At 50.8% G+C, this 22,337-nt stretch overlaps 3 protein-coding genes across 3 annotated transcripts; 2 read left to right on the forward strand and 1 right to left on the reverse strand.

The window, feature by feature from the left end:
* Positions 1-189: 189 nt before the first annotated feature.
* On the forward strand, positions 190-8,846 carry HDAC2 (histone deacetylase HDAC2). The gene is made up of 11 exons (XM_018780907.1): positions 190-1,175; positions 2,036-2,148; positions 2,522-3,339; positions 3,829-3,999; positions 4,589-4,742; positions 4,997-5,105; positions 5,636-5,776; positions 6,398-6,509; positions 7,040-7,101; positions 7,674-7,754; positions 8,143-8,846. The coding sequence occupies exons 1-11, from the start codon at positions 1,139-1,141 to the stop codon at positions 8,217-8,219; spliced, it is 1,875 nt and encodes a 624-aa protein (XP_018635045.1). The 5' UTR covers positions 190-1,138; the 3' UTR covers positions 8,220-8,846.
* Positions 8,847-9,342: 496 nt separating this feature from the next.
* On the reverse strand, positions 9,343-15,644 carry TGME49_249630 (glutathione S-transferase, N-terminal domain-containing protein). Its single transcript, XM_002367255.2, has 8 exons — positions 14,692-15,644; positions 13,942-14,009; positions 12,934-13,026; positions 12,017-12,192; positions 11,670-11,764; positions 10,744-10,912; positions 10,347-10,409; positions 9,343-9,771 (listed from the first exon to the last, which is right to left on the reverse strand). The coding sequence occupies exons 1-8, from the start codon at positions 15,305-15,307 to the stop codon at positions 9,735-9,737; spliced, it is 1,317 nt and encodes a 438-aa protein (XP_002367296.2). The 5' UTR covers positions 15,308-15,644; the 3' UTR covers positions 9,343-9,734.
* Positions 15,394-22,132, forward strand: TGME49_249650 (apolipoprotein A-I binding protein, putative). The gene is made up of 9 exons (XM_002367256.2): positions 15,394-16,629; positions 17,255-17,329; positions 17,535-17,640; positions 18,449-18,552; positions 19,474-19,531; positions 19,964-20,119; positions 20,347-20,461; positions 20,773-20,816; positions 21,716-22,132. Exons 1-9 carry the CDS (start codon positions 16,285-16,287, stop codon positions 21,889-21,891), a joined length of 1,179 nt encoding a protein of 392 aa, XP_002367297.1. The 5' UTR covers positions 15,394-16,284; the 3' UTR covers positions 21,892-22,132.
* The last annotated feature ends 205 nt before the right edge of the window (positions 22,133-22,337 follow it).

The raw sequence follows: 22,337 nt of genomic DNA on the forward strand, positions 1-22,337 counted from the left end.
CAAAGTTGTCAGGGTCGGCTGCCGACGCTCTCCCTCTCTCGGCCTCGTTCTGCATGCAGGGATACATCCGTTTCTCCGCTTCTGCAGGTCTCTCTTTAAGCCGGACTGCAGCACACGGCGTTCTTCTTCGATTCTCCTTCGGCGCGCCAACTAAGGAAACAGGAGGGCAAGAAAAAGAAGAAGACTCTACGGAAATTTCTTGTCGCCTCTTGAGCACGGTTCTCGCTCGATTTCTCGTCGGCCTCGGCAAGACAGCCAGGGCCAGGGTGCCGCAGCTGGTTGCGCGTCGAGGCAGCCAGAGAGACGCTTTGAACGGATTTGGAAATCTGGAAAAACCTTCTACACACTCAAACTTTCTTTCGTCATCTCTCCACCTCCCCTTCTCTTCTATAAACACACTCGCCTCTCTCCCGTCTTCTGAGCGAATCTCCTCTTCTCCGTCGTCTCTCCCTCCCTCTGTCTTACTTCTGTCTTCTTTCTCTTGCTTCGTTTCTTCTCTTGCGTCGATTTCTTCTCTGCCTTCGATTTCTTCTCCTTTTTTTAGTAGCTGTCTTTCCTCCCTTCCTTCGGCTAGTTCCTTTCTTCCTCCTCTCTGTCTCCCTCCCCAGATTTCTCTGTGGTTTGCATTTCCATCCATTCTCTTCTTTGTTTTCCTCTCAAGCTGTTTCTTCTTCGGAGCTGTCGTGGTGTCTGCTGCGTCTCTGGAGGCCTTGGAGCTTCCCCCTTCTCCCGGGGGTTCGCGCCGAAATTCCACCGTCTCTCTTGTTTTCTTCTCTCGTCCTTTTTTCCATCGCGCCTTCTTCCTCTTGTGTCTGTGCGGAGCTTTTTTCGTCGAGTCGCTTGACTGTCTTCGCCTTTCCCTTGCTCCTCTCTGTTGTCTCGAGATCTTTTCTGCCCTTCTGCTCCTTCCTTTCGCGCGCTGGAATTCGAAATCTGCAGTTTGAGTTTGCCCTCTTCGTCTCTCTCAGCAATTCTGTGAGAGGCCTTTTCCGCCTGTCTCTCCTCGGCCCTCGTTTCCGGTCCTTTCTTCGACCTTGTCTCTCCCCCCCTCGTTCGGCGTCTCTGCTGAGGCGCCCTCTCCTTCCCTGGCCTCGCGTCTCGTCTGCCGTTCTTCTCTTCTTCCTCGCCTTCTGCCACCATGGGGAGGAGGAAGAGCGTTCTCTACTTCTACGACGGTAAGCGCGTTAGCGCAGGAGGCTGTCGTCCGAGAGTCGCAGTGCAGTCTGATCGACGTCATCGGCGCCGCAGCTCCTGAGATACACCTGAAAACTCGACTGACGCAAATGGATAGCATCTTCCATCCTCACAATCTTCGCATTTCATGCCTTTCTGGATTTCTGTCTGCGCAAGAGAAACGCCTGACGCATACTCAACTCAGCAACGAAGGGAACATGCCTGTGGATACATTTCCAGCTCCAGGGTCGAGACGGCATTGGTCTGCTTCTGGATATCCACCTATCTCTGTCAATGGACGCAAATCTGCAGCTCCCGGTCTCCTTTCCGAGCACCTGTGTCTCCGGGGGCAGGTGTGCCGGTGCGCATCCGTATCGCTTTCTATCTACATGCTTGTTCGTCGATCCGTACACGTTCTCCTCTTCGTCTCTGTTCCTCTGTGTCGTCTCTCTCTCTCAGGGTCTCTATCTCTGTATAGCCATTCAGCTGTCAAACTGTGCATCCAACTCCCTCTTGGTGTCTCTCTCTGTAGCGCTCTCGAGCTACTTCTGTCTGTGTCTAGTCTTTCATCTATCCGTCGCTTTCCCCAGTGCGTTCTATCTTTCTGTCGGTGAAACCCCCTCTTGGCGTCCGTTTCTCCACGCGGCTTTCTCTCTCGAATCTGTTGGTCTTGTTTTGTCTCGAGAATGCGTCGCTCTTTCGACGTTGATTTCCCTCCAGACAGAGTCCTTTCGGCGTCGACTTGGGGGTGCACAAGTCGCTCTCTGGGGACCACTGTCTGCCTGCTTCAACCCCCGAAGGAGTTCCGTGAAGCAGCCGCTGCAGCTTGTGGGCTTCCTTGCGCGCTTCTTGTTTCTTTCAGAGAACATCGGAAATTTCCATTATGGACCGTCGCATCCAATGAAGCCGCACCGCGTGCGGATGACTCACGACCTCATTCAGGCTTACGACCTCCTTCAAAGCATGGACATCGTGGTCAGCTGAAACAGAAACAACTCGCGAACCGAACGTCTCTCTTCTTCGACAATCCAGACATGCACTTGGACTTCTGTAACTGCGCATACCTACATATCTATATCTGTTTCTTTATCTATATCTGTATATCTGTATATTTATATGGATGCTTGTATATATATATATATATACATATACATATATATGTGTGTAGCTTTGCATATATATATATATATGTATATGTATGTATATGTATGTATGTGTGTATAGAGACAAGACACGTGACTTCGAAACTGAGAAGAAGCAAGTCAACGGTCGCTGTGAAGGGGAAATTGGAAATATCTCTTCTTTTGTTTTGAGGAAAGCCGTTTGTCTTCTTTTTCGCGTTTCGCAGAAACCGCTGAAGCCCGCCGTCGAGGACCTGACGCGCTTCCACGCGAACGACTACGTCGATTTCCTTCGGGCGTCTGCACAATCGCGTCTCGAAGCTTCTTTGTCTCCCCGGCCATTTCTCTTCTTCTCTCCGTCTCCGGCTGCCGCGCGATCTGCGTCGCGCCCGTCGCCTCCCCCGCAGGCGGAAGGCGCCGCTGCTGTCTCTGCGGGAGCCTCAGGTGTCTCCGTGGTCCAGAGCGGCTCTGGCTCGAGAGTCCGCTCAACTCTGCATCCCCTGCGGTCTGAGAGCCGTTCTGTCTCGCCGGCGACTTCGGCATTCGACTCGCGAGTTCCCCCCGAGGCGGTTGGTGCGGATGCGTTGAGCAGCACGGACGCGCGAGGTCGGACGCCGCCGAAAAGCCTCGGAGCGGACCTCGGACCGGGAGGCTGGAGCAGAGCCGCGACCCAGAAGCCGCCGTTCCTCCAGGCCTCCTCCGGCGACGGGGCGCACGGGCCCCTTGGGCTCCAGTGCCCGAGCGCGGCGGAGGAGACAGGGACGGGCGGGCAGGCGCCGGCGTGGGCTCCACCCGGGGTGTCTCCGTCCCTGCGGCGGGGCGAGGACGCCAACGGCTTGCTGAGTTCGGCAGCGTTCGACGAAGAGGTTGCGGCGCCTCCTGTGCCTCTCTCGTCCTCGCTGGCGGATCAAATGGCCCGGTTCAACGTCGGAGAAGACTGTCCGGTCTTCGACGGACTCTGGGAGTACTGCCAGACCTACAGCGGAGGCAGCATCGAGGGCGCGCGACGCGTCGTGAGAGGAGAGTACGACTGGGCAATCAACTGGTGCGTTGAAACGATAGCGATGAGACACGGTAAAGAAGACCCCACTGGACTGCTTAAGACGGATGAAAGCGCTTCTAAGTTGCCGACGTTGAAAGAGAACCGAGACAGGCGGCCGTCCGCCACATCGACTCCAGGGACTCCACATGGTTTTTTACAGTGGAGCACGCGTTGTCTTCTCTTGACATCTTTCTGTAAATCTGCACCGCTGCGTGTCTGGCGTGAGGTCTCCAGTCTAGACTCCTCCAACGAATTCTCCCTTCCAGTCAGCCTCGTCCAGGGGATACCACCAAAGTCGATATCCTGCTCCCTTGCCCGCGAAAAAGGGATGCTTGTCTGTTTGCCTTCAACACTGACTTAGAGCGAAACAGTCGTAATCTCGAGACGCGCATCACATGTCTCCGCTGCTCGACGCTTTCAAGTTTCCACTGCGTTGTTTTCGTCCTCTCTGAACTGAAGTCCTTTGTGTCCCTCGCCGCGCCTCCGCTGCAGGGCAGGGGGCCTCCACCACGGAAAGAAACACGAAGCCAGTGGCTTTTGTTACATCAACGACTGCGTCTTGGCTGCCCTCGAATTCCTGCGTTTCAAACATCGGGTGCTCTATGTCGACGTCGACATCCACCACGGCGATGGAGTCGAAGAAGCGTTCTACACTTCTCCCAGGTCTGAGTCGTCCGCCAACTCCTGTCTCCTCATTCTCCTTCCTCCGGACCTCTACTGAGATTCGTTGCAGATTTCCCTGTGGAGTTCTTCCGCATGGGCCTTCTGAAAAGAACTGTCTTTCTCAGGATACTTAAAACTATACATAAATACATATATATATATATATATCGGAGGGGATACCGTGGTGGGGAAACAGCTTTCGCTTTTCGCGACTCTGTTCTGGAAACACATGCTGGTCTGCCTGGTCTGCATCTTTCTTTTGCGCGTTGATTTTCGTGGGGTTCAGCTTCTTTGCATGTCTTTGGTCCTCTGACTCTTTATCCCATGTTCGTTTTCTCTCTCTCTCTTCTTTCCTTGCACATCTCTTTTTAACTCCTTATCTTTCCGTGTCAGTCTCCCTGACGTTTTCGCCGCATTTCGTTCTCTCATCCTCTTTCTCCCTTTCTCACCGACGGTCTCTCTGTCTCTCTGACTCGTTGCTTCCTCACGAATCGGATGCCGTCTGCTTCACACACTCTTCCTCGCCTTCTGCCCTGTGTCCTCTGCTCCACGCGCGTCCTCTGTCGCTCTCCTTCTCGCCCATCTGCAGAGTTCTCTGTTGCTCTTTTCACAAATACGGCGACTACTTTCCGGGCACCGGCGCGCTGGACGATGTCGGAATCGACGAGGGCCTCGGCTACTCTGTCAACGTACCTCTGAGTGAGGGGGTGGATGACGCCATGTACACGCGTCTGTTCAGACAGGTACGAAGCAGACGAAGGCCGACGGTCTCTCGAAAAGTTGCCAAACTTTCCGCGGAAGATGGGAGATCAAGCGGGGGACGCCTCGGTGAGAACTCGATCTGATTTCTGCGAATGCGAGAACTCGTCACACGAGTTTTCTCTCGTGAGCTGCGACGCTCTGTGGGGAAAAAACGGGATGACACGAAACGAAACTCCCAAAGGAGGGACAGCAGACAGCAGAGGAAACACTCAGACTTTCTGATTCTCATTTTCAGGTCATGGACATGATTATGGAGTCCTACCGACCAGAAGCTGTCGTCCTCCAGTGCGGCGCCGATTCGCTTTCCGGGGATCGTCTCGGCTGTTTCAACCTCTCCATCGATGGTAAGAGGCTCCCTCGCTTTTGAAATCACCTGCGGAGCTCGCAGGACCTTGAAACGACATGCAATCGTAGTCGCAAGTGTAGAACCACATCCAGACATATATAAATATATAAATATATATATAAATATATATATATATATATAAATATATATAAATATATATATAAATATATATATATATATATATATATATATATAAATATATATAAATATATATAAATATATATATATATATATCTGTTTACTGGAAGGGGTGGATGTGCTGCCTTTACATTTGTACAATGGCAACCTGTGTGCAGGTCTCTCTAATCCGCTTGTGTGTCGTGTGATGCGCGTGAACTCTGCATTCATCGACATTAGCTCTCCAGAGTGCTCCGGGTATTGAACGTCTTCCATATCTGGAGACTCTTCGTCGTGCCTCGAGCCTCTGCATGCGCAGTCGACCCCTCTTCGCGCGGCTCTGAACGGCTGTGTCGAATTCTCGAGTGTTCTACCTTTCTTGAGTTGTGTCGTTTCTTGAATGCGATTCAGGTCACAGCGAAGCAGTGCGGTACTTCTGCAGTAAAGACGTCCCTGCACTGTTTCTCGGCGGCGGGGGCTACACGCTCCGGAATGTCCCTCGGTGTTGGGCGACGGAGACAGGCTACGTTCTTGGCCTCTCTCTCAATCCCAGTGAGTCTTTCCGTTTGCCTCTTCCCAGGGAGAAGCGTCGCAGGCATCGCCGAGAAAAAAAACGCCGACTGTCTCCGAGTTCCGTAGTTCAAGGAAACGCACATGCGGCGCATTTCTCTCTCACTGCGGCGTCGGCGTTGCGCAATGTCGTCCCCCTCGTCTCATTCGCACTTTGTCTTTCCTTCTGCCTCCGGGGGAACACTCGAAGAACGAGGCGGCATCGCTGCATGTATTTGAAAACGGTTTTGAGGCAAGGTCCCGACCCGCGGTTCTCGGGTGGGGCGTCTCCAGTGTCTCCACAACTGTCTCTCTGGTGTCGCGTCTGTCTCCTTTTCTCCAGGGAGATGTCTTTTCTCTGGATGTGGGGTTTCATGTTCAAAGTGCCCACCTTGTGTTTCCACCAAATCCATCATTCTTCTTAATACGGCAACGTCGACAGCCAGAGGTGGTGAATCGAACTAAATATGGATACCTCTCTATCGACATCTATATCTATCTATGGGGGAGTCCGTGCTCCAGAGAAAAGGTCTTCTGGACTTCCAAAAAAGCCAAAGAGATGGTGATATAAACTGGTTTCTTTCACCCGCCTGCTGAGGTCGAACGTGTATCTGAAAAACGCAGACATCCCGGAAGAGAGCGAGTACGTCGGCTACTACGGCCCCGACTCGACACTGCATGTACGCACGTCCAACATGGAAAATCGAAATGAAGACAGCTACGTTCAACATGTCATGTAAGTGGAGACGCTCACGAGGATACAGAGCGAGTCACAAAGCTTTTTCACGTCAGCAGGATGCATGCACAGCGACAATACGCGCGTCTACATCAGACCAGGCAGTTCCGTTCTCGCCATGCTCACTGCTAACCTCAAATGCCGTCCCGAACCCACATATATATATATATATATATGTATATGTATATATGTGTATATATGTATGTATGTGGTAATTATATATATATATATATGGTAGGTGTAGTTGTATATGCAAACATGGATATGTACATTTATATGTATACATACATGTATACTATACCTATCCTTGTGTGTATATATATGTATGTATGTATATATATATATATATATATATATATATATAATGCTATGGTGTTAGATACTCAAGAGGCTGTGTACGATTTGATGCGAACGTATGCGTTCGATGGTGTCTTTCTTGAGAGATGAAGGGAGTCTTGGTTGCACTTGAGTGTCCAGCTTGAGACGTTCGCTGGTTGCTCTGCGAGGTCTTGTGACTTTTATGTTTTCAGAGAAAGAATTTCGCAGACACTGAAGGATCATGTGCGCCCCGTTGGCGCCCAGATTAGCGCCAGTGAGTGAAAAAGCGAAGAGAGGGGAGGCCCAAAGCCGAAGATTAAGACACAAGGAAATCCCGAGAGACAGGGAAGTTGCGGACGTGGTAGAAGAAAATCCAGAGTCGATGGACAAGAAGTAAAGAGTCTGCAAAGAGGCACTTTACAGGCGCACCCACATGAAGGGGACGCCGCTGCGAAGCTCGAGGGAAAAGCGAGAATGAGAACCCGCAAACACACGCAAGAATTCTTATTAAAAGTGTATTTCTCGGTGTGTATACACACGTCCAAAGCTTCACTCAAACAAAGGCATATGTATGTATGTATATATATATATATATATATGTATATATATGTGCATCTACGGGTGTCTATATATGTGTTTGAATGAACGTTTATACGTATATACATATGTGGTACATGCGTCCATGTGTGTCGATATATTTACATATATTATGCGGGTACATGTTTATGACTGTGGCTATGTACGTCCGCATTTGTGCGTCAAACTGGATGCGCAGTAAATTGGGGAGAAGCGCACGAAAGGCCTTTTTTTGAGGACCGTGCGTTTTCCCATTGTTTCTGTGTTCAGATTATTTCCTGGACGATAGCGTGATGGACAAGAGTGATCAAATCCGGGCACTGCTAGCAGACGAAGAGGAAGAGAAAGCAAGTAAGTTGCGAAGACGCGAACGAAAAGCAGTGAACTCTGCTTTGGACAACCGTTTCTTCTGCCGAGCCTGTATGTGTTCTCTCTTTTTGGTGCCTACCTTCCGATCTTTGATGAGTCTTCTGAGTTCTATCCAGACTTTCTTCTTCCTCATTCCGTGTACTACTTATTTACTAGTTGCTCGTCGTTTATCTATTTATTTGCCGTTTTTCGCAATTATTTATCTCGCTGTCTCTCTGTGCTCGCCACTCGTTTGCCGACCATTCCGAAATCTCTGTAGATTTCTCCGTCGCACAGCGTATTCTGATTCTTCTCCCTGTTCCTTCTTCTTCTAGTCTTCTTTCCATTCTGCTTTCCGTTCTTCTTCTCTTCTTCGTGTGTTTCCTCTCAGTGGACTCGAGTGGAGACGCCGAGGACGCAGACGGCGCTGGACGCTTCGAGGAGATCTCGAACAGGAATCGTGGGTAAACAGAACGGAAGGAGACGAAGAAAAACAGACAGAATGGAAGGAGACGAAGAAAGACAGAAGGAAAGGGAGGCGAAGCAGAAAGAAAGGACACAAAGAAGAAACGGGGACGAGACCGAGCAGAGGAGGCGCGACAGGCCCCAGCAACCTCAGAGAGCCGGCGAAAAAGTCGAGTCGCCAGCGCACCGGAAGGGCAGAAAGCAGGAGGATAGGGAGAAGATGAAGGAAGATGAGGAGCAGAGAATACGGACGAGAAAAGGAACGGAAAAAGAAAGACGAACAGCAGAACCGAGGGCACAAGGGATGAACAGAGAGGAGGACGGACAAAGTAAGACGAGCAACTGAGAGATGGAGAGAGAGAACTAACGAATTGTAGGAGTGACGCAGGACGTGGTGAGAGGTGGACGAGAGGGCAGACTGGACTCGATGAGATGAACGAGATTTTGTTACGCGACAAATCTCGCCTTCTGTGTTCGAAACGAACACACTAGTGAAGTTCGGAAAGGGATACTTTAACGTGAGTCGCAAAATACCTTTTCTTTTTTCACGACTTTCGTCGCTCTTTGTCATAAACCTGACTCTTCCAAGCGTGCTTCAGAAACGCTTCAAAACTAGGAAGAACTCCTGACACCTCTAGAGACGATCAACGGCGCTCGCGCCTTTCAAAAGTGAATGTTGAAGAAAGAAATCCTGTCTTCCTTCAAGTCGATTCGCCTTGTTTCGAAAAACGATTTTCTCGCTTCTCTCGCGACTCTACAGGCTGCTCGCTCTCACGGTTAACAATACCACCAGCATCCGTGTAGCTCATTATCTACATATATCTATATATATCTCTGTCTACGCCTGTTTCGAGTCTGTTGATATTTTTATTCATTTACCTACCTTTGCCTCTGTCTGTTTGTGTATCTGTCTATCTGTCTATCTATCCATCTACCTATATCTATCTTCTCTCAGCATCTAATCTGTCTGTGTCAATCTATCTACCTATATCCGTCCACATACATACATACATACATACATATATGTCCACATATTGACATTTTTTGACAGTGTTTGGCACATGCCTAGGAACGCATGCACCTGAGAATAAACGACGAGAGTAGAAAACGTAGGAGACAAGGACCATGCTGTGTCGTTGATTTGCAGCTCACACGGTACCGCCACCTACCCCCGAGAGGGTCGATTGAAGCCAAGAGCAGCAACGGTCTCTGTTTCAACAGAAGTAAAAACGAAAACTAAGTTGGAAATCAGTTCGCGTCTCGAATATCCCAGTTAACGTCTCTTCACATTCTAGGTCCCCCAACAGACGCATCTGTGTATATAAACCACTAACCAAGTAGATATACATAATCACCTATATATATATATATATATATATATATACGGCTGTCCATATATAAATATATGTATATATATATAGTATGTATTTATGAATATATTTCTGATCGAGCATATGCAGGGTTTGTGTACGCGAACGCAAGATGCCTTCGACAGAAGTTTCTCTTTGCTGTTTTTTTTTACTGCCTCGTTATGGCTTTCCCAGTTTCAAGGAGCCTGCATGCACAGAGACACGAACAGATCACGGCTCCGCAACGTTCGACAAGATAAAAGAAAACAAGGACCAAACATGGACCTAAAGCAAAAAAAAGCCATCTTCTCTTAGGACTGTTCGAGATTAGATGTCCTAGCGTATCTGTGCCACCCTTTCATGTTTTCATTTATTCTCCTTGAGCGCAAATCCACCTCACTTCGAACGCAATTCTGCATCTTTTTTACGTATATAAATCTATACACTTATTCATCTATTTCGCTGTAGATTTATACGGATTTATAAATAGGATATAGAAATATGGTTACGAATATACATATATATATATATATATGTATATGATACCTACGTAGGTATATTGTGTGTGGGCATGCATTTGTAATTGCCTGTATGGGCGAATGAACTTATATATTGCTGCGGCTGTGGGAGGTGTGTAGCAAAGGGTATCTTTCGTTTCTGTCTCGAGCGTCCGACTCCTGCCGATTCAAAAGTGCATGCAGACGTCGCGTCACCGAGGACCATGCAGAGCACGGCTGACGGCGGGAGTGAATCGATTCCAGGGGAAATCAGAGAACCTCACCATGCGTTAAGCGCCGGATTCTTGTGTCGCACGGCCTGGAGCACCTCGGCGTTCCGGAGCGCCCTGAGGAAAAAACGCGCAAAATGTCCAGAGAAAGCTGCGAGAGTGGAACCTCACTTGGCCGTGTCTCTGAATGCTGCGTCTGTCGACTCCCAGCTCGCAGCTCTGCGGTTGCTGGGTCTGTCCCTTTGCCTCGAGACATGTGCATGGTCGAGCTCTGCCCTGCCTGCATGCAGCGCCATTCCTGTTCACGGCGATGGCACGCACCCACGGCTGTCTCCAACTGTATGGACTCAGGGACGGCTCGACGCGCATGCACTCACGGACCCCACATGCACAGCAGGCGTTTGAAGTGTGAATGGGAAGACTTCGAGACGGATTTGCGTTTCCGTCTTACTGAAACAAGCCGTAGACAACGACGTCGGCAATGTCAGGATTCCTTCCCCCATGAAAAGGACCAGGCGCGCCGCCGGAGTTCCTCACGCGTTGCATCCACTCGCTGCATGCGTTTTCAAAGGCCTCAGCAGGGTCGGTGATGCCTTGCTTCTTTTTCTGCATGCGAGAAACTGAGAAACATAAAAGTCAACCGAGGGGGAAGGAGACGTCGGGGGGAGGGGGGGAGAGACACGGAGAGAAGGGAGATACCCCGAGAAGGAGGGAGAACGCGAGAGAGTGAGAGAAAATGCAAGAGAGAAGGAACGAAGCCGCACACTTGTCGAAACAACCATCGCAGGCATGCAGTGACCCAAAGAGAGAGAGAAAGGACCCAGCCGGCGCGAGACAGAGACGCCTTCCGGAAAACACAAAACGGCTTCCAAACAGCATGCCGGAAGTTGCCAAAAAAACAAAAACGAAGATCGGAAGCCATGCGTCTCGACCCTGGGGCTCCGGCGTTCGCCAGAGCACCTGCCAGTCGCCTCTTGCAGTGTCTGTTCTCTCTTCGCCGCATCCTCGCAGCTGCTTTTTGATCCAGGCCCCCATCGAGAGAATTCGTCTGCTGCGCGCTGCGATGCGTGAGTTGAACGACAGCGAGAAGAAAGTGGAGACCGGCGGCCCAGAGAAGGCGCGTTAAAACGCAGGAACTAGAAGCGCTCTCCACAGACGTGGAACAGAGGAGAAAGACGAGGCAGGCGTCGCAGGCAGACAGAGAGAAGAAGACATGCATGCAGAGCTGCGTGAACCTCGAGGAAGGCAAGAGCGTCGAGAGAGCCGTCGGGAGACCCTGGAAAGGGAGCGCGCATGCACATTCGCTGCAAAGGAGACGCGACGTATACGCAGAGACTGATACCCTTGCGAGAGGCAAGCGCAGGCGCCCCCGCGTACCTGCGAACATCAGAAGCGGGCCGCCAACGCGAACGCTGAGGCGTTCAAGAGGCGAGAAGTTGCTCAGTGCTGCGATGGAGTCGAAGGCCTTCCAGCTGAGAATGCAAACACACCACCACAGTGAACAGGAGAAGAAATGAGAGAAGAAGGAAGAAAACGAATGGGCAAGGAGAGAAATACGGGCGGGGGGGGGGGTGAAAGCGAGAAGAAGCAGAAGGGAGAAGCAGAAGAACAAGGGAGAGGGGGACAGAAGAAAAAGACGGGAGCTGTGATCCGAGGCAAATGACGGATTGAGCAAAATCGCTGGATGCTTCGGGGACTGAATCGACACACGAGATGTCCCTCACCTTGAAAAAAGCGTGGAATAGAGACAGGCAGGGAGAATGGGGAGAAAATGCGTGTACGCCCAGTCGATGTCGCGTTCCTCTCCAGGACTCATTTTCCCCGTTCCTGTCTCAGCCGTCGGTGAGGTGTATTTGTGCATGGCGCACAAACGACGAATGATCTCCCGCGAGTCATTCACCTGGCAAGCAACACAGAGATACAGAGAGAGACAGAGACAGAAGGCGAGATTTCGCTCTCGTTCTTACGGTGCCTTCTGCTAGGGACGCTCTCAGTAAGATATTCCCCGACTTCGCTAGAGGGAGATCGGAAACAGCGAGACGCGAAAAGGAGGTCAGACAGGAAGAGAGAGGAAAGCGACGAAGAGAGAGAGCAAGAGTGAACGTGGAAGCGAGATGGAGGCAGAGAGCAAGGAGACCGGGAGAGAGAGAGACAAGAAGCAAGAGAGAAAAACAACACACAGAGACGACGGGTGGAACGGACGGGGATCAGCGAAGACGCTGTAGACTGTCGCAACGGCGCAGACATCCGCCAGTTGTCCATTCGCTGGAGCCAAGAAGAAGCGAATAAAGACATGTCTCAACAGATGCATGCAGTCCTCTCGGGACTCGCTCGACGCGTTCATTCCCCACAGGCGACGCCACGACACTCTGTCAGCTGCACGTCGACCCATCTTTGTAAATGCGTAAGGAAATACGAAAAAAACCACACGGTCGCACGAATGGACAAACGTACGTAGATATATATATATATGTATATATATACGCAGATATTTATTTATATATTTATATATATATATATATATATATATATATATATCTACGTAGAGAGAATGTGCACACACGCGCGCATGTATGGGTCGGAGGACGTTTGCGTTCCTGGAGCAGATCGTGTGAGTTTTTTCAGCCTTTGCTTGGCTTACCTGTTCTCCGTCGAGAAGCGCAATGGGGACCTTTTTGTATGTCTTGTCCAGACGAGGATCGTTGAGAATTTCTTTCTTGTTGAAGGGGTGAACCTGCGAGTTGGAAGCAGAGATCTCTCAAAAGAAGTTTCTACTCTTCACAGACGCCCACATCTGCTTAGATTGAGGCCGACCGAGAACCAAATTTAGAGAGGCGCTCCCAGCTCCACACGAGACAGACTTCAATGGTGAGGCGCAACAGAGGAGACGAACGAAGCTACTCTGATGAGCTGCTCCACGACCGGCAGACGCAAAAGTCTCCGTGCATTACTGGAGGCTATTCGACACCGCTTTGTCTCGGCAGGTGACAGACAAGCCAGCGCTCACCGCGTCGAAAGAGGGAGAGGCAAAGGGCAAACGACGGCAGACAGGAGAAGAAACGACACCGGAAAGGGGAGAAGATAAAGTCAAAAGAGACAGAATATGGAGAGCGCAAGAGAAATGAAATGGAGAGAGAGCAAGACAAATGAAATGGAGAGAGAGAAAGAGAAATGAAATGGAGAGAGCACAGAAGAGGAAGTGAGCGTAGGGAAGCAAATAGAATGGAGACAGGAAGAACGGTGGGAACCCGAAGAAGAAGGCGCCACCAGAGAGAGAGGGAAAGGGTGAGATTGGAAGAAATCGATGGCGGAGAAAGGAGAAAAAGCACAGGTGAACAGCGGCGCCAAGAGACAGCGAAGCGCGCATGAAGAGAGGCAGTGTGAAACGAGGGGAAGAGACAGCGAAGCGCGAGGAAGGGATCCAGAGGCACAAAAGGGGAAGAGAAAAAAGTGGAAACCAGCGATAACGTCCACCAGCAGATTCGTGTGAACTGTAGCGCTCGGTGTTCCGGTTCATGCTGTAAGACAAGAGAGTTCTACTTTGAACTGAGGATTCAAGGAGGCACAGCGACCGTCCTGTCTCCCTGAAATGACCCGCGACTCAGAGCTGTATCTCTCAGAGTCGCCACAGAACTCACAGTTTACTCACCTCGACGACTTCGTACGGAAGAGCGAAGAAGTCGAAGACAGCGCGTGTGGCGGTGCAGTAGGGGCACACTGCAGGCAGCAGAAGAGAGAAGTGAAAAGAAATGCGTCTGCGAGAAAAGTCTCGGAAGCGAAACGCATTCAGCAACACCAATGAACATGGCAGACCGCGACGCGAAAGAGCTGGCGCCCACGATGCGTTTTACAGCAAGGAACCGGAAGGGACGCACAGAAGGTCCTTTGAAGAGAAGCAGAGGGAGGTGGAAGCAGAAACGAGGTCTCTAAAAAGGGAACGACGGAGGTGAACTTGCAGCAGATCTTTCCGAGACAAACACAGGAGACGGAAAGAGACAGGATCCTTTCACGGTAAAAAACATAAAAGAGAAGAAGACCTTCCTCCGACGAGACCGCGATTTGACACGCTCCGCCTTGCTCTCCCTCTGCGCGTTGAAAAGAGGCCTCCATTCGCTCTGAGGACCGGCAGTTGTCTCTCGATGAACGTGGAAGCAGCCGACAACCCCAATGCCTGAGAGTCTTTGAGTGGCGACTCAGGTCTTCTGGACTCCTTGCGTCCTGTAGTTTTCTCACTAAAAGAAGATCTGCTATTGGTCGCATAAGATTAGCTTTGCTTGTGCGACTGCGCCAACAAAGAGGTCCGGCCTCCGTTGCAACGCTCGAGAAGACTCGCGGCAGCTTGCGTTTCTTCTCTGAAAGAGGGAGAAAGAGCTCTCCACGAGAATGGTCGTCGACGCACCTGTGTACTGAAAGAGAGTGGGGACCGTGGTAGCTTTCGCATCTCCTGCGTCACTCTGGACTTGCGCCTGAGCCGTTGAAAAGCTGCGCGTTTTGTCTGCTCCTCCACGGACCGCGGAGCGAGCCGAGAGCGCCAGTGGCTGCGAGAAGAGCGGCACAGAGCTCGCACACGAAGAGAGAGAGGAGACAGAGGAAACGGGAGAGACACGAAGAGGCAGGTATCTGTTGCGGAGGAGAGTTGAAGAGGCAGCTGTCCGCGCGCAGACGAGCAGCGGGGCAACAGGCTTCATGTTGAAGAGGAAGGCTTCACTCCCGAAGGCGGGAGAGGAGAGCGTTGAGGAGAGACGTGAAGTCAAAGACGTTGTCATCTTGTCTCTAAAGACGAAACGTGAAAAGGATCGCAGGTGCAGTGCTCGAGGGTCGACTTCGAGTCTTTGTTGCCAAAGAGCCGGAGAGAGACAGGGGAGAGAATGCGGCGACAGGAAACAACAAGGAACCTGTGGGAAACAAGTGCAAGGAGAACTCAACTTGCGTCTGCGGAGACAGTGAGAAGCGCCAGCGAAACGCTCTTGGACCTGCCACAAAGTGCCGCGGACTCGCCAAAAGAAGAACTGCATGCAGGTGGACCCACCGCTCGCTCAGCTGTACGTACACCCGAGAGCGGTGTCGGAAATTCGCTTCTTCCGCCGACTTGTCTCTTCTCAGGCTTTCTTTGACGGCGCCACAGACACCGGGGAAGAACGCGTCACCACGCGGCAGCCACTGCGACTGGCTCCCGTTCCTCTCGCAGCTTTTGGAAGTCGACGCACAAAGGCAACAACGCGCTCGCCGTTCAACCTGCAAGGAACGCGCAAAAGCGTTTAACATCTCGCGCCTCCGGGCACAGACTCAAAGCGCCGCACACCGCCCAGCACAGAAGAGTTCGAGAGTTCTATCGAGAGAAGATAGCAGAAAAGTGAAGGATAGAAGGGAGGAAACGAAGAAAAGAGCGTTCTACTTCAGAAAGGAAAGTTCATAAAAAACTGGGTCGCCCGCGTCTCCGCGCCGTCACACGCGTCCCTCGGCGCTTGACACACTCGAGCTTTTTTACACACAAAAGCTCGCCTCAAGTTTTTCGCCAAAAACTCCACTTCGTTTCAGCCGCTTTTCGCGTTTTCTCGTGAGCGACAAGGAACTCTTTCACGGCTCTCCCGCCGTTCCTTGATTGCGGGTCACCTCAGTTGGCTCGTTCCCCTTCCGTTCTCTTGTCTTTGCTCGCTCTTCTTTTTGTGTACACGTGTGTGCTCTTCTTGATCTCCGTCTCGCTCTCTTTCCTGCTCTCTTTCTCCCGCCCCCTTCCCTTCTCTCTCCTTGTTCGCTGTTTCCTCGATTTCCTCACTCGGGCCTTGTTCGCATTCCTCCGAGACTCCGGCAGTGGCTATGCCTGTCTCTCTCCTCGAGGACTGTCTCCAGTTTCCTCTCGCCGTCTTCCGTGAAGTAGAACGCGCAACATCCGCCGGTCTTGTTCTCTCTCTTTCTGCGTCTGCCAAGGAAGAGACTCAGCAGCGAGTCGCTTCGTCGCCCTCGTGCAATCCACGGCGCATGTGGGGTGCCGATGCAGAAGCGCGTGATACACAGTCCCTCCTGGCTCCTCCCTGCTGCGCTCCCCTTCGGCTGGCCTCTCGGTCTGTGGAGCCCAAGCAGCCGCTCGGCTCTGTCTCTGCGACAGGCAGTTCCCGGCAGAGAAAGGCGTTGCCGACACCCTTCTCTGAGCGTCTGTTCCAACGACTCACGCCGCGACAGCCTTCTTCTCGCTTCTCCCTCATCGTATTGCTCGTCATCCCTCTCTCCTTACTTGCCTTTTGCTTCTTCTCCCTGCCCTGCTGAGTGTCGGTGGTCCTCCGCGCATCCTCCTCCTCGATCTCTGTCGACCATGGCGCAGACGCCATGCAACCTGACTGTGAGCGGAGTCTGTGCTTCTGCACTTCCGAGCTTTTTCAATCTGTGCTTGCTTGCAGCGGGACTGCATGTTTTCGTTCGGAATTTCGAACATGCGAATAGATTTCGTCTGCGTTGTCACACGAGGAAACAATCAGGAAAGAGGCGTTCAGATTCGAAGACGTACTACAGGCTCTTATCAGTGTGTAGTTCAGGACGCACCTACCGACATGTGAAGAAGCAAATGGAGTATTCTGGTATTCTCCTCACTCACTGCCGATCGAAATGCATGCGTCTAGATACAATTGTGAATCAGACGAAGGACAGATACAGAAGATCCGTGCTTGTGTGTAGGCAGAGGCTGAAGCGTAGGCAGGCAGATATACGCAGATTGAAAGGCGGTACGAGATGGCGACGTATACGTAGACGGTTAGATATCCCTATATGGCGCGACACACAAGCAGATGGATAGATGTTCGTAAATCGACAGATGGAAGTGGATGCAGAGATGCAAGTAAAGAGATAGGTGTACTAGGTGTACACTGGCAGAGATATACCTACGTAGAGTAATAGAGACGTAGGTCAGAGTGATCAATTATAATCCGCCTGCACAGAGTACGTGTGTGTGCATGCTGCCAATTCTGCAGTATTTGACTCAGTCGCAGGCTCAAGCCCTCGACGAAGATCTCATGGGATCTGAGGTTGGATACTCCGTTGACCAGGTAAGGCCGGAGATGTGACCACAGACCAAAATATTCCTTGTCTCTGTTTCTTTCTGTTTTTTCCTCGCCCCCTCTCGCTCACTCTGCCTCTCTTCCTCTCTCATTCTCTTTCCTGTGTCTTCTTCTCCTTTCTTTCCGTGTTTCCTGACTCGTTCCTCAGTTTTTCTTTTTCTCCATTTTTTCGGTTTTTCTGGACACTCTTCAGCTGATGGAGTTGGCGGGTCTCAGCGTCGCCCAGGCAGTGGCTGAAGCGATTCCGCTGTCGCCTGCAGTCACTCGCCTCTTGCGCGTTCTCGTAGTCGCGGGTCCAGGTAAAACACGAATTCATCGACTTGCATGCAGCGACGGGGTCCTGCAATCCAGAAGCCGTTCATGGAGACACAGTTGTGGAAGATTTCAAAAAATCCTTCTAGGCAGTCTGGCGTGACGCAGAGTGACGGCACTGATGACAGGTGGGCAGGGTCTCTCTGTGCACTCTCAGAGCGACTTGATTTGTCCTGCACTGCGGTGTTTATAAGAGCCGTCAAATGGCTTTCCTGAAAACCGTAATAGCGAATTTATAGTTGCCAAAGGGCGCTGGTTAGTCGTGTCCAGAACGGCAAGGCTGTACAAATGCCCGAGGAATGCCAACGAGACTGAGAGGTGTACTTGCAGCCCCATGTTCCACTGTGGCGCCTCCACGGTCCTCTTTACACTGGACAGTCGTGTTGGGTCTCAGTTTCCAAAAACGAAGCGTCTCTGTACTCGTCTTCTGCCTAGACACAGCACACGGAACATGTCGTGGGGTCTCTGTCGGAGGACAGGAAAAACGAATCGCCGCATGACTTGCTTCAGCGAGGTGAAGCGCGCTTTGCGTGAAGCCGAAACACACCTTGATGCAGGGTCTGTACCATCGGACCGGCACCCGCGAGGTCCCGCGGCTTTGGTTTGGCTGGAGTTCCTTTTCGCGCTGCGCGCTGTTTCCTTCAACGCGGACGGAGTCGATGATTCTTGGAATTGTTGCTGGACCTCCTGAAGAGGCGTTGGTTCTGCTGCTCGAGAAATGAGACCAACGGGAACTCGCAAGTGTGAACTCGTTTGCGTCTTGGCACGTCGGCCTTGTTCCTGCGCGCCCTGCAGGCAATAACGGCGGCGACGGCCTCGTTGCCGCGAGACATTTGAAGCTCTTCGGCTACCAGGTCCACGTGTGGTGTCCGCGCCCACCCGCCAAGGCACTGTTTGAGGTACGTTGCCGCATTCCGCCGCTGAAACAAAAGGGAAGCGGACGGGAGGGAACGCGAAGGCTCGCGATGCTCGCCTGGTCCGCGAAACTTCTCTTCGCTGTTGTGGGGACCTCCAAGGACCTGAACGGATGTGCGAGGCAGAGACAGGTGGCGGGTGGGTTGCCAGCGCAATCGAAAAAGGAGGCCAAGCTTCGCCGGAAAACAGGCGTCCGCATTGCACAAGGCGGGGCTCCGTACACGTGAACCTCCGTCGAGAACTGTACGGTTCAAGCAACCAGAAAGGAAAAACTCTCTCGTCGGTTGCGAGGCGGCGATACAGTAAAGTCCGCAGGTGTCGCTCGTCTCCCTACAGGGCGTGACAATTCGAATTTCAACCACCAGTCTTTCAGTCCCGGGCAAAACGTGGATCGATGATTTCCAAGGTGCACTGCATCACGGGCACCCTACGTTTTCTCGACTTCCATGGAAACCACGTAGCTCCAACATGCCTCGAAAGACTTTAGCGTTCAGTCATTACCCACCGTTCCAACCTTCTCTACATACGAGTATCAATATATGCATATATATATATATATATATGTATATATAGTTGTATGCTTAGAAAATCATAGGTCTTGGTGGCTATGTAAGTCTATGAAAGGCCATGAATATCTGTGACTGTATGTGTTTCGTGGGCGGTTGTCCAGTGGTTCTCCTGCTCTCTCAGTGAATTTATATATAGTTCTGGAAAGATGCGTTTATGTACAGTGAATACCTGTTTGCACAGGGATACATATACATATGTAAATCTCTATACATACATATATATATGTAAATGCACGTCTGTTTTGCTTTGGAATGTCCACCTGGATGAGTCTGACATGTATCGTTTTTCTGTTGAGGCTTTTCTCATCTTTCTTCAAATTCCTGATTTTTTTTCAGAACTTGATGAAGCAGCTGAGAAACCACCGGGTGCCAGTGACTGTGGAGGCACCTCCAGGTAGATCGCGCTCTGTGCATGCAGAAAATCTACGGAGGCGAGAGAGAAACTCACATGTGACGAAGTCGTGCAGTAGATATACGCATGTTGGTGCATGCATATTCACGTGCGTGCATGTAGCAGCTGTATGTATCTGTGCCCGGCTGCATATGAATATCCATAGATCCATGTATTTATGTATATCTCTGCTTATATAATGATATATACATATATAAATATGTATATATTTGTATATTTTATGTGTATCGCTCCTTATATATATATATATATATATATTTATGTATGTCTCTCTTTGTGAATATCTCTATTTATTTATGTGTATCTCTGATTACATAAATATGAGCAAAGATGTGTTGGGAGAACATTGGATTTGGACTTCCCTGCACGCAGAGCAGAGGCTAACTGTTTTTGTGTCTTTCGGTTTTGATGCAGATTTGCGAGATTTCCACTTGATTGTTGACAGCATCTTTGGATTCAGTTTCAAGGGGTTTGTGCGCCCACCCTTCGACGCGGTTCTGCATGCGTTGAAAACTTCAAACATTCCGGTTCTCTCCGTTGATATTCCCTCAGGCTGGGATGTAGAAAAGGGTAAGGCCGCCGATTCACTCGCCGGGAGAAGCGGTCAAAGATGCTTTGATTTCACTCGAAATGAACGAAGGGTATTTGTACTTGCTCTTGCCTTCTCTGCTTCGTCTCTTGGTTACAGGACTCCTCCTTGGCGTTATCTGTGTTTTCTGTTTCGCTGTTCATTTCTCCTCTTTAGTCCTCTGTTTCATCGTATTCATTCTCCTTTTTTGGTCCTTGTTCTCTTGCAGGCAATGTGACAGGCGAGGGGTTGGAACCGCAGTACTTGATTTCTCTAACGGCACCGAAGCTTTGCGCGAAACACTTCAAGAAAGTGCACTTTGTTGGCGGTCGATTTGTCCCCGAGTGAGCTGCCGGCTTTCGCATTTTGTCGGTTCAGAGAGATAGTGAAATTCTGTTAGAACCGACGTTTTCTGTCATGGGAAGCAACATGTGCAACCACAAGGTGGACGCCTGGAAGGCGGGGTGTGTGCGTGTAAGCCTTGGGGCGTGGAGACACCCGAACTGACGGAAGAATAAGTAAAACACTGCAAAACATATTCTTGAAATCATAAGTGAGTCTCTTGAGAGGAGTGGCTTCGAAAAATCCAAAAGCATTTCGAGGTGCATCTTGCGTATGTGTGTGTTTGTGTGTGTGTTTGTGTGTATGTAACCAGGTCTATGGTGGAGAAGTACCAGCTTGTTCTGCCGGAATATCCAGGTAGGACATACTCTAGTTAGTGTATAGACAACTGGGGGTGTCTGTGTATCTTTGGAGTTGTTTCGCTTGCTCGCGCTCACATCGTTTCTCGTGTCAACGCCGCCCCCCCATCCCGGATATACGCGTTCTTCGGTCTCGCGTATCCCCCACTCCGTGCTTCCTCTGTTGCTTGCCTTGTGCACCACGAACGAGACCCTCATCGCACTGCCTGTCGTACCGCACTGTCTGCAGCTCTCTCGATTTATCACGCAACAAATCCTCTGACTCTCTTCAACATTCAGGTGTAGCGTGAACCATGTGTGTACGCGCGCAACCATCCATGCATGTGCATGTATATCTATACGTGCATGATGGTATATTCTCTTTTTCTGTATGTTCACGGATCTTATATCGTGTATGCGTGCATACTCTGTTTCGATCGCTGTATCATAGCAACCATGGGGGAATGTCGACGTTTTCTCCGAGGGTTCTGCCTTTTCACTCATTTCCGTTTCCGCCCCTCTAGGATGCACATTCCACCGACCTCAGTTGCTGTGCGAACGCGGGATGGAAATCGACAATTGTCTAGCGCTCCCAGTGGCATAGGCATCAGGCACAGCGACGAATCTGTTTTGTGACGGAAGCAATCCGCCAATTTCGTGTCTTTTGCCTTCTCGTGTCTGAAGGCATTCAGGGGGTCGTCCGCATCGACTAAGTCGCCAGGCAGAACGCGGCTGCTTCATTGGGGAAGCCTACTATGCCCTTCCGTGGCGTTCGTTGGTCTGCGAAACGGGCATAGCCTGTGCAAGTGCCTTGATCTGAAAGCCATATTTTCCACGGGAGTGTGATAGGCCGCAAAACTAGTCTTTTTTCAGTGAACCCTGGCCTGCGATGCTAATTCGGGACCTTCGTTGCGCGAGGCATTCGGCCGTTTCGTTGCGGATCAACCAATCAGGAACATGTCCAAACCACCCGTCGGGAATCCGTCTACCGGGAATGCAGAGTGTACAGCGAAATGCACACCTCTCGCTGTCGAGAACTTGCGTGCGTACTTTCCGTCTTTCGGCATATGCTTTTCCGAGAAACGTATGTATGAATGTGCTTGCGTGCTTACCTTCGGGGCTGTTGACGTTTAAGCTAAAAGCCGACATGGACGGGTTTCAATCGAGTGTATCAAATTCCGGCGCTTGAGTCAGACCTTGGAGTGTTCCAGTTTGCATGCTGTGTACTCAGCAGACAAGTCAGACTACCTGTGTGTGTCAGTATACAATTAGGTGAACCCAGACGGAAAAAGAGAGACAAATTTCTCTAGCTTAGTGCAAACTTACAGATCAAGCCACATACCGTTGAGTGTGCCGCCGCGTTGGCACTTTCGAGATGTGGTGTCCCCCGTGAGACTTTTAGAGTCTTTCTACCTGAGAAAAGGGTCAAAAGAGCGAAACGCGAGCTGGAATAGCTACAGGTTTCATTTTTGCCGTTGTGACATTTGCATCACAGAGCGTTCACAGCCTACTCGCATTCTCACCGTGTGGCCCTGAAGAT

Source organism: Toxoplasma gondii, chromosome XII, assembly GCF_000006565.2.
Source record: "Toxoplasma gondii ME49 chromosome XII, whole genome shotgun sequence".
In the NCBI taxonomy this organism is placed as follows: domain Eukaryota; phylum Apicomplexa; class Conoidasida; order Eucoccidiorida; family Sarcocystidae; genus Toxoplasma; species Toxoplasma gondii.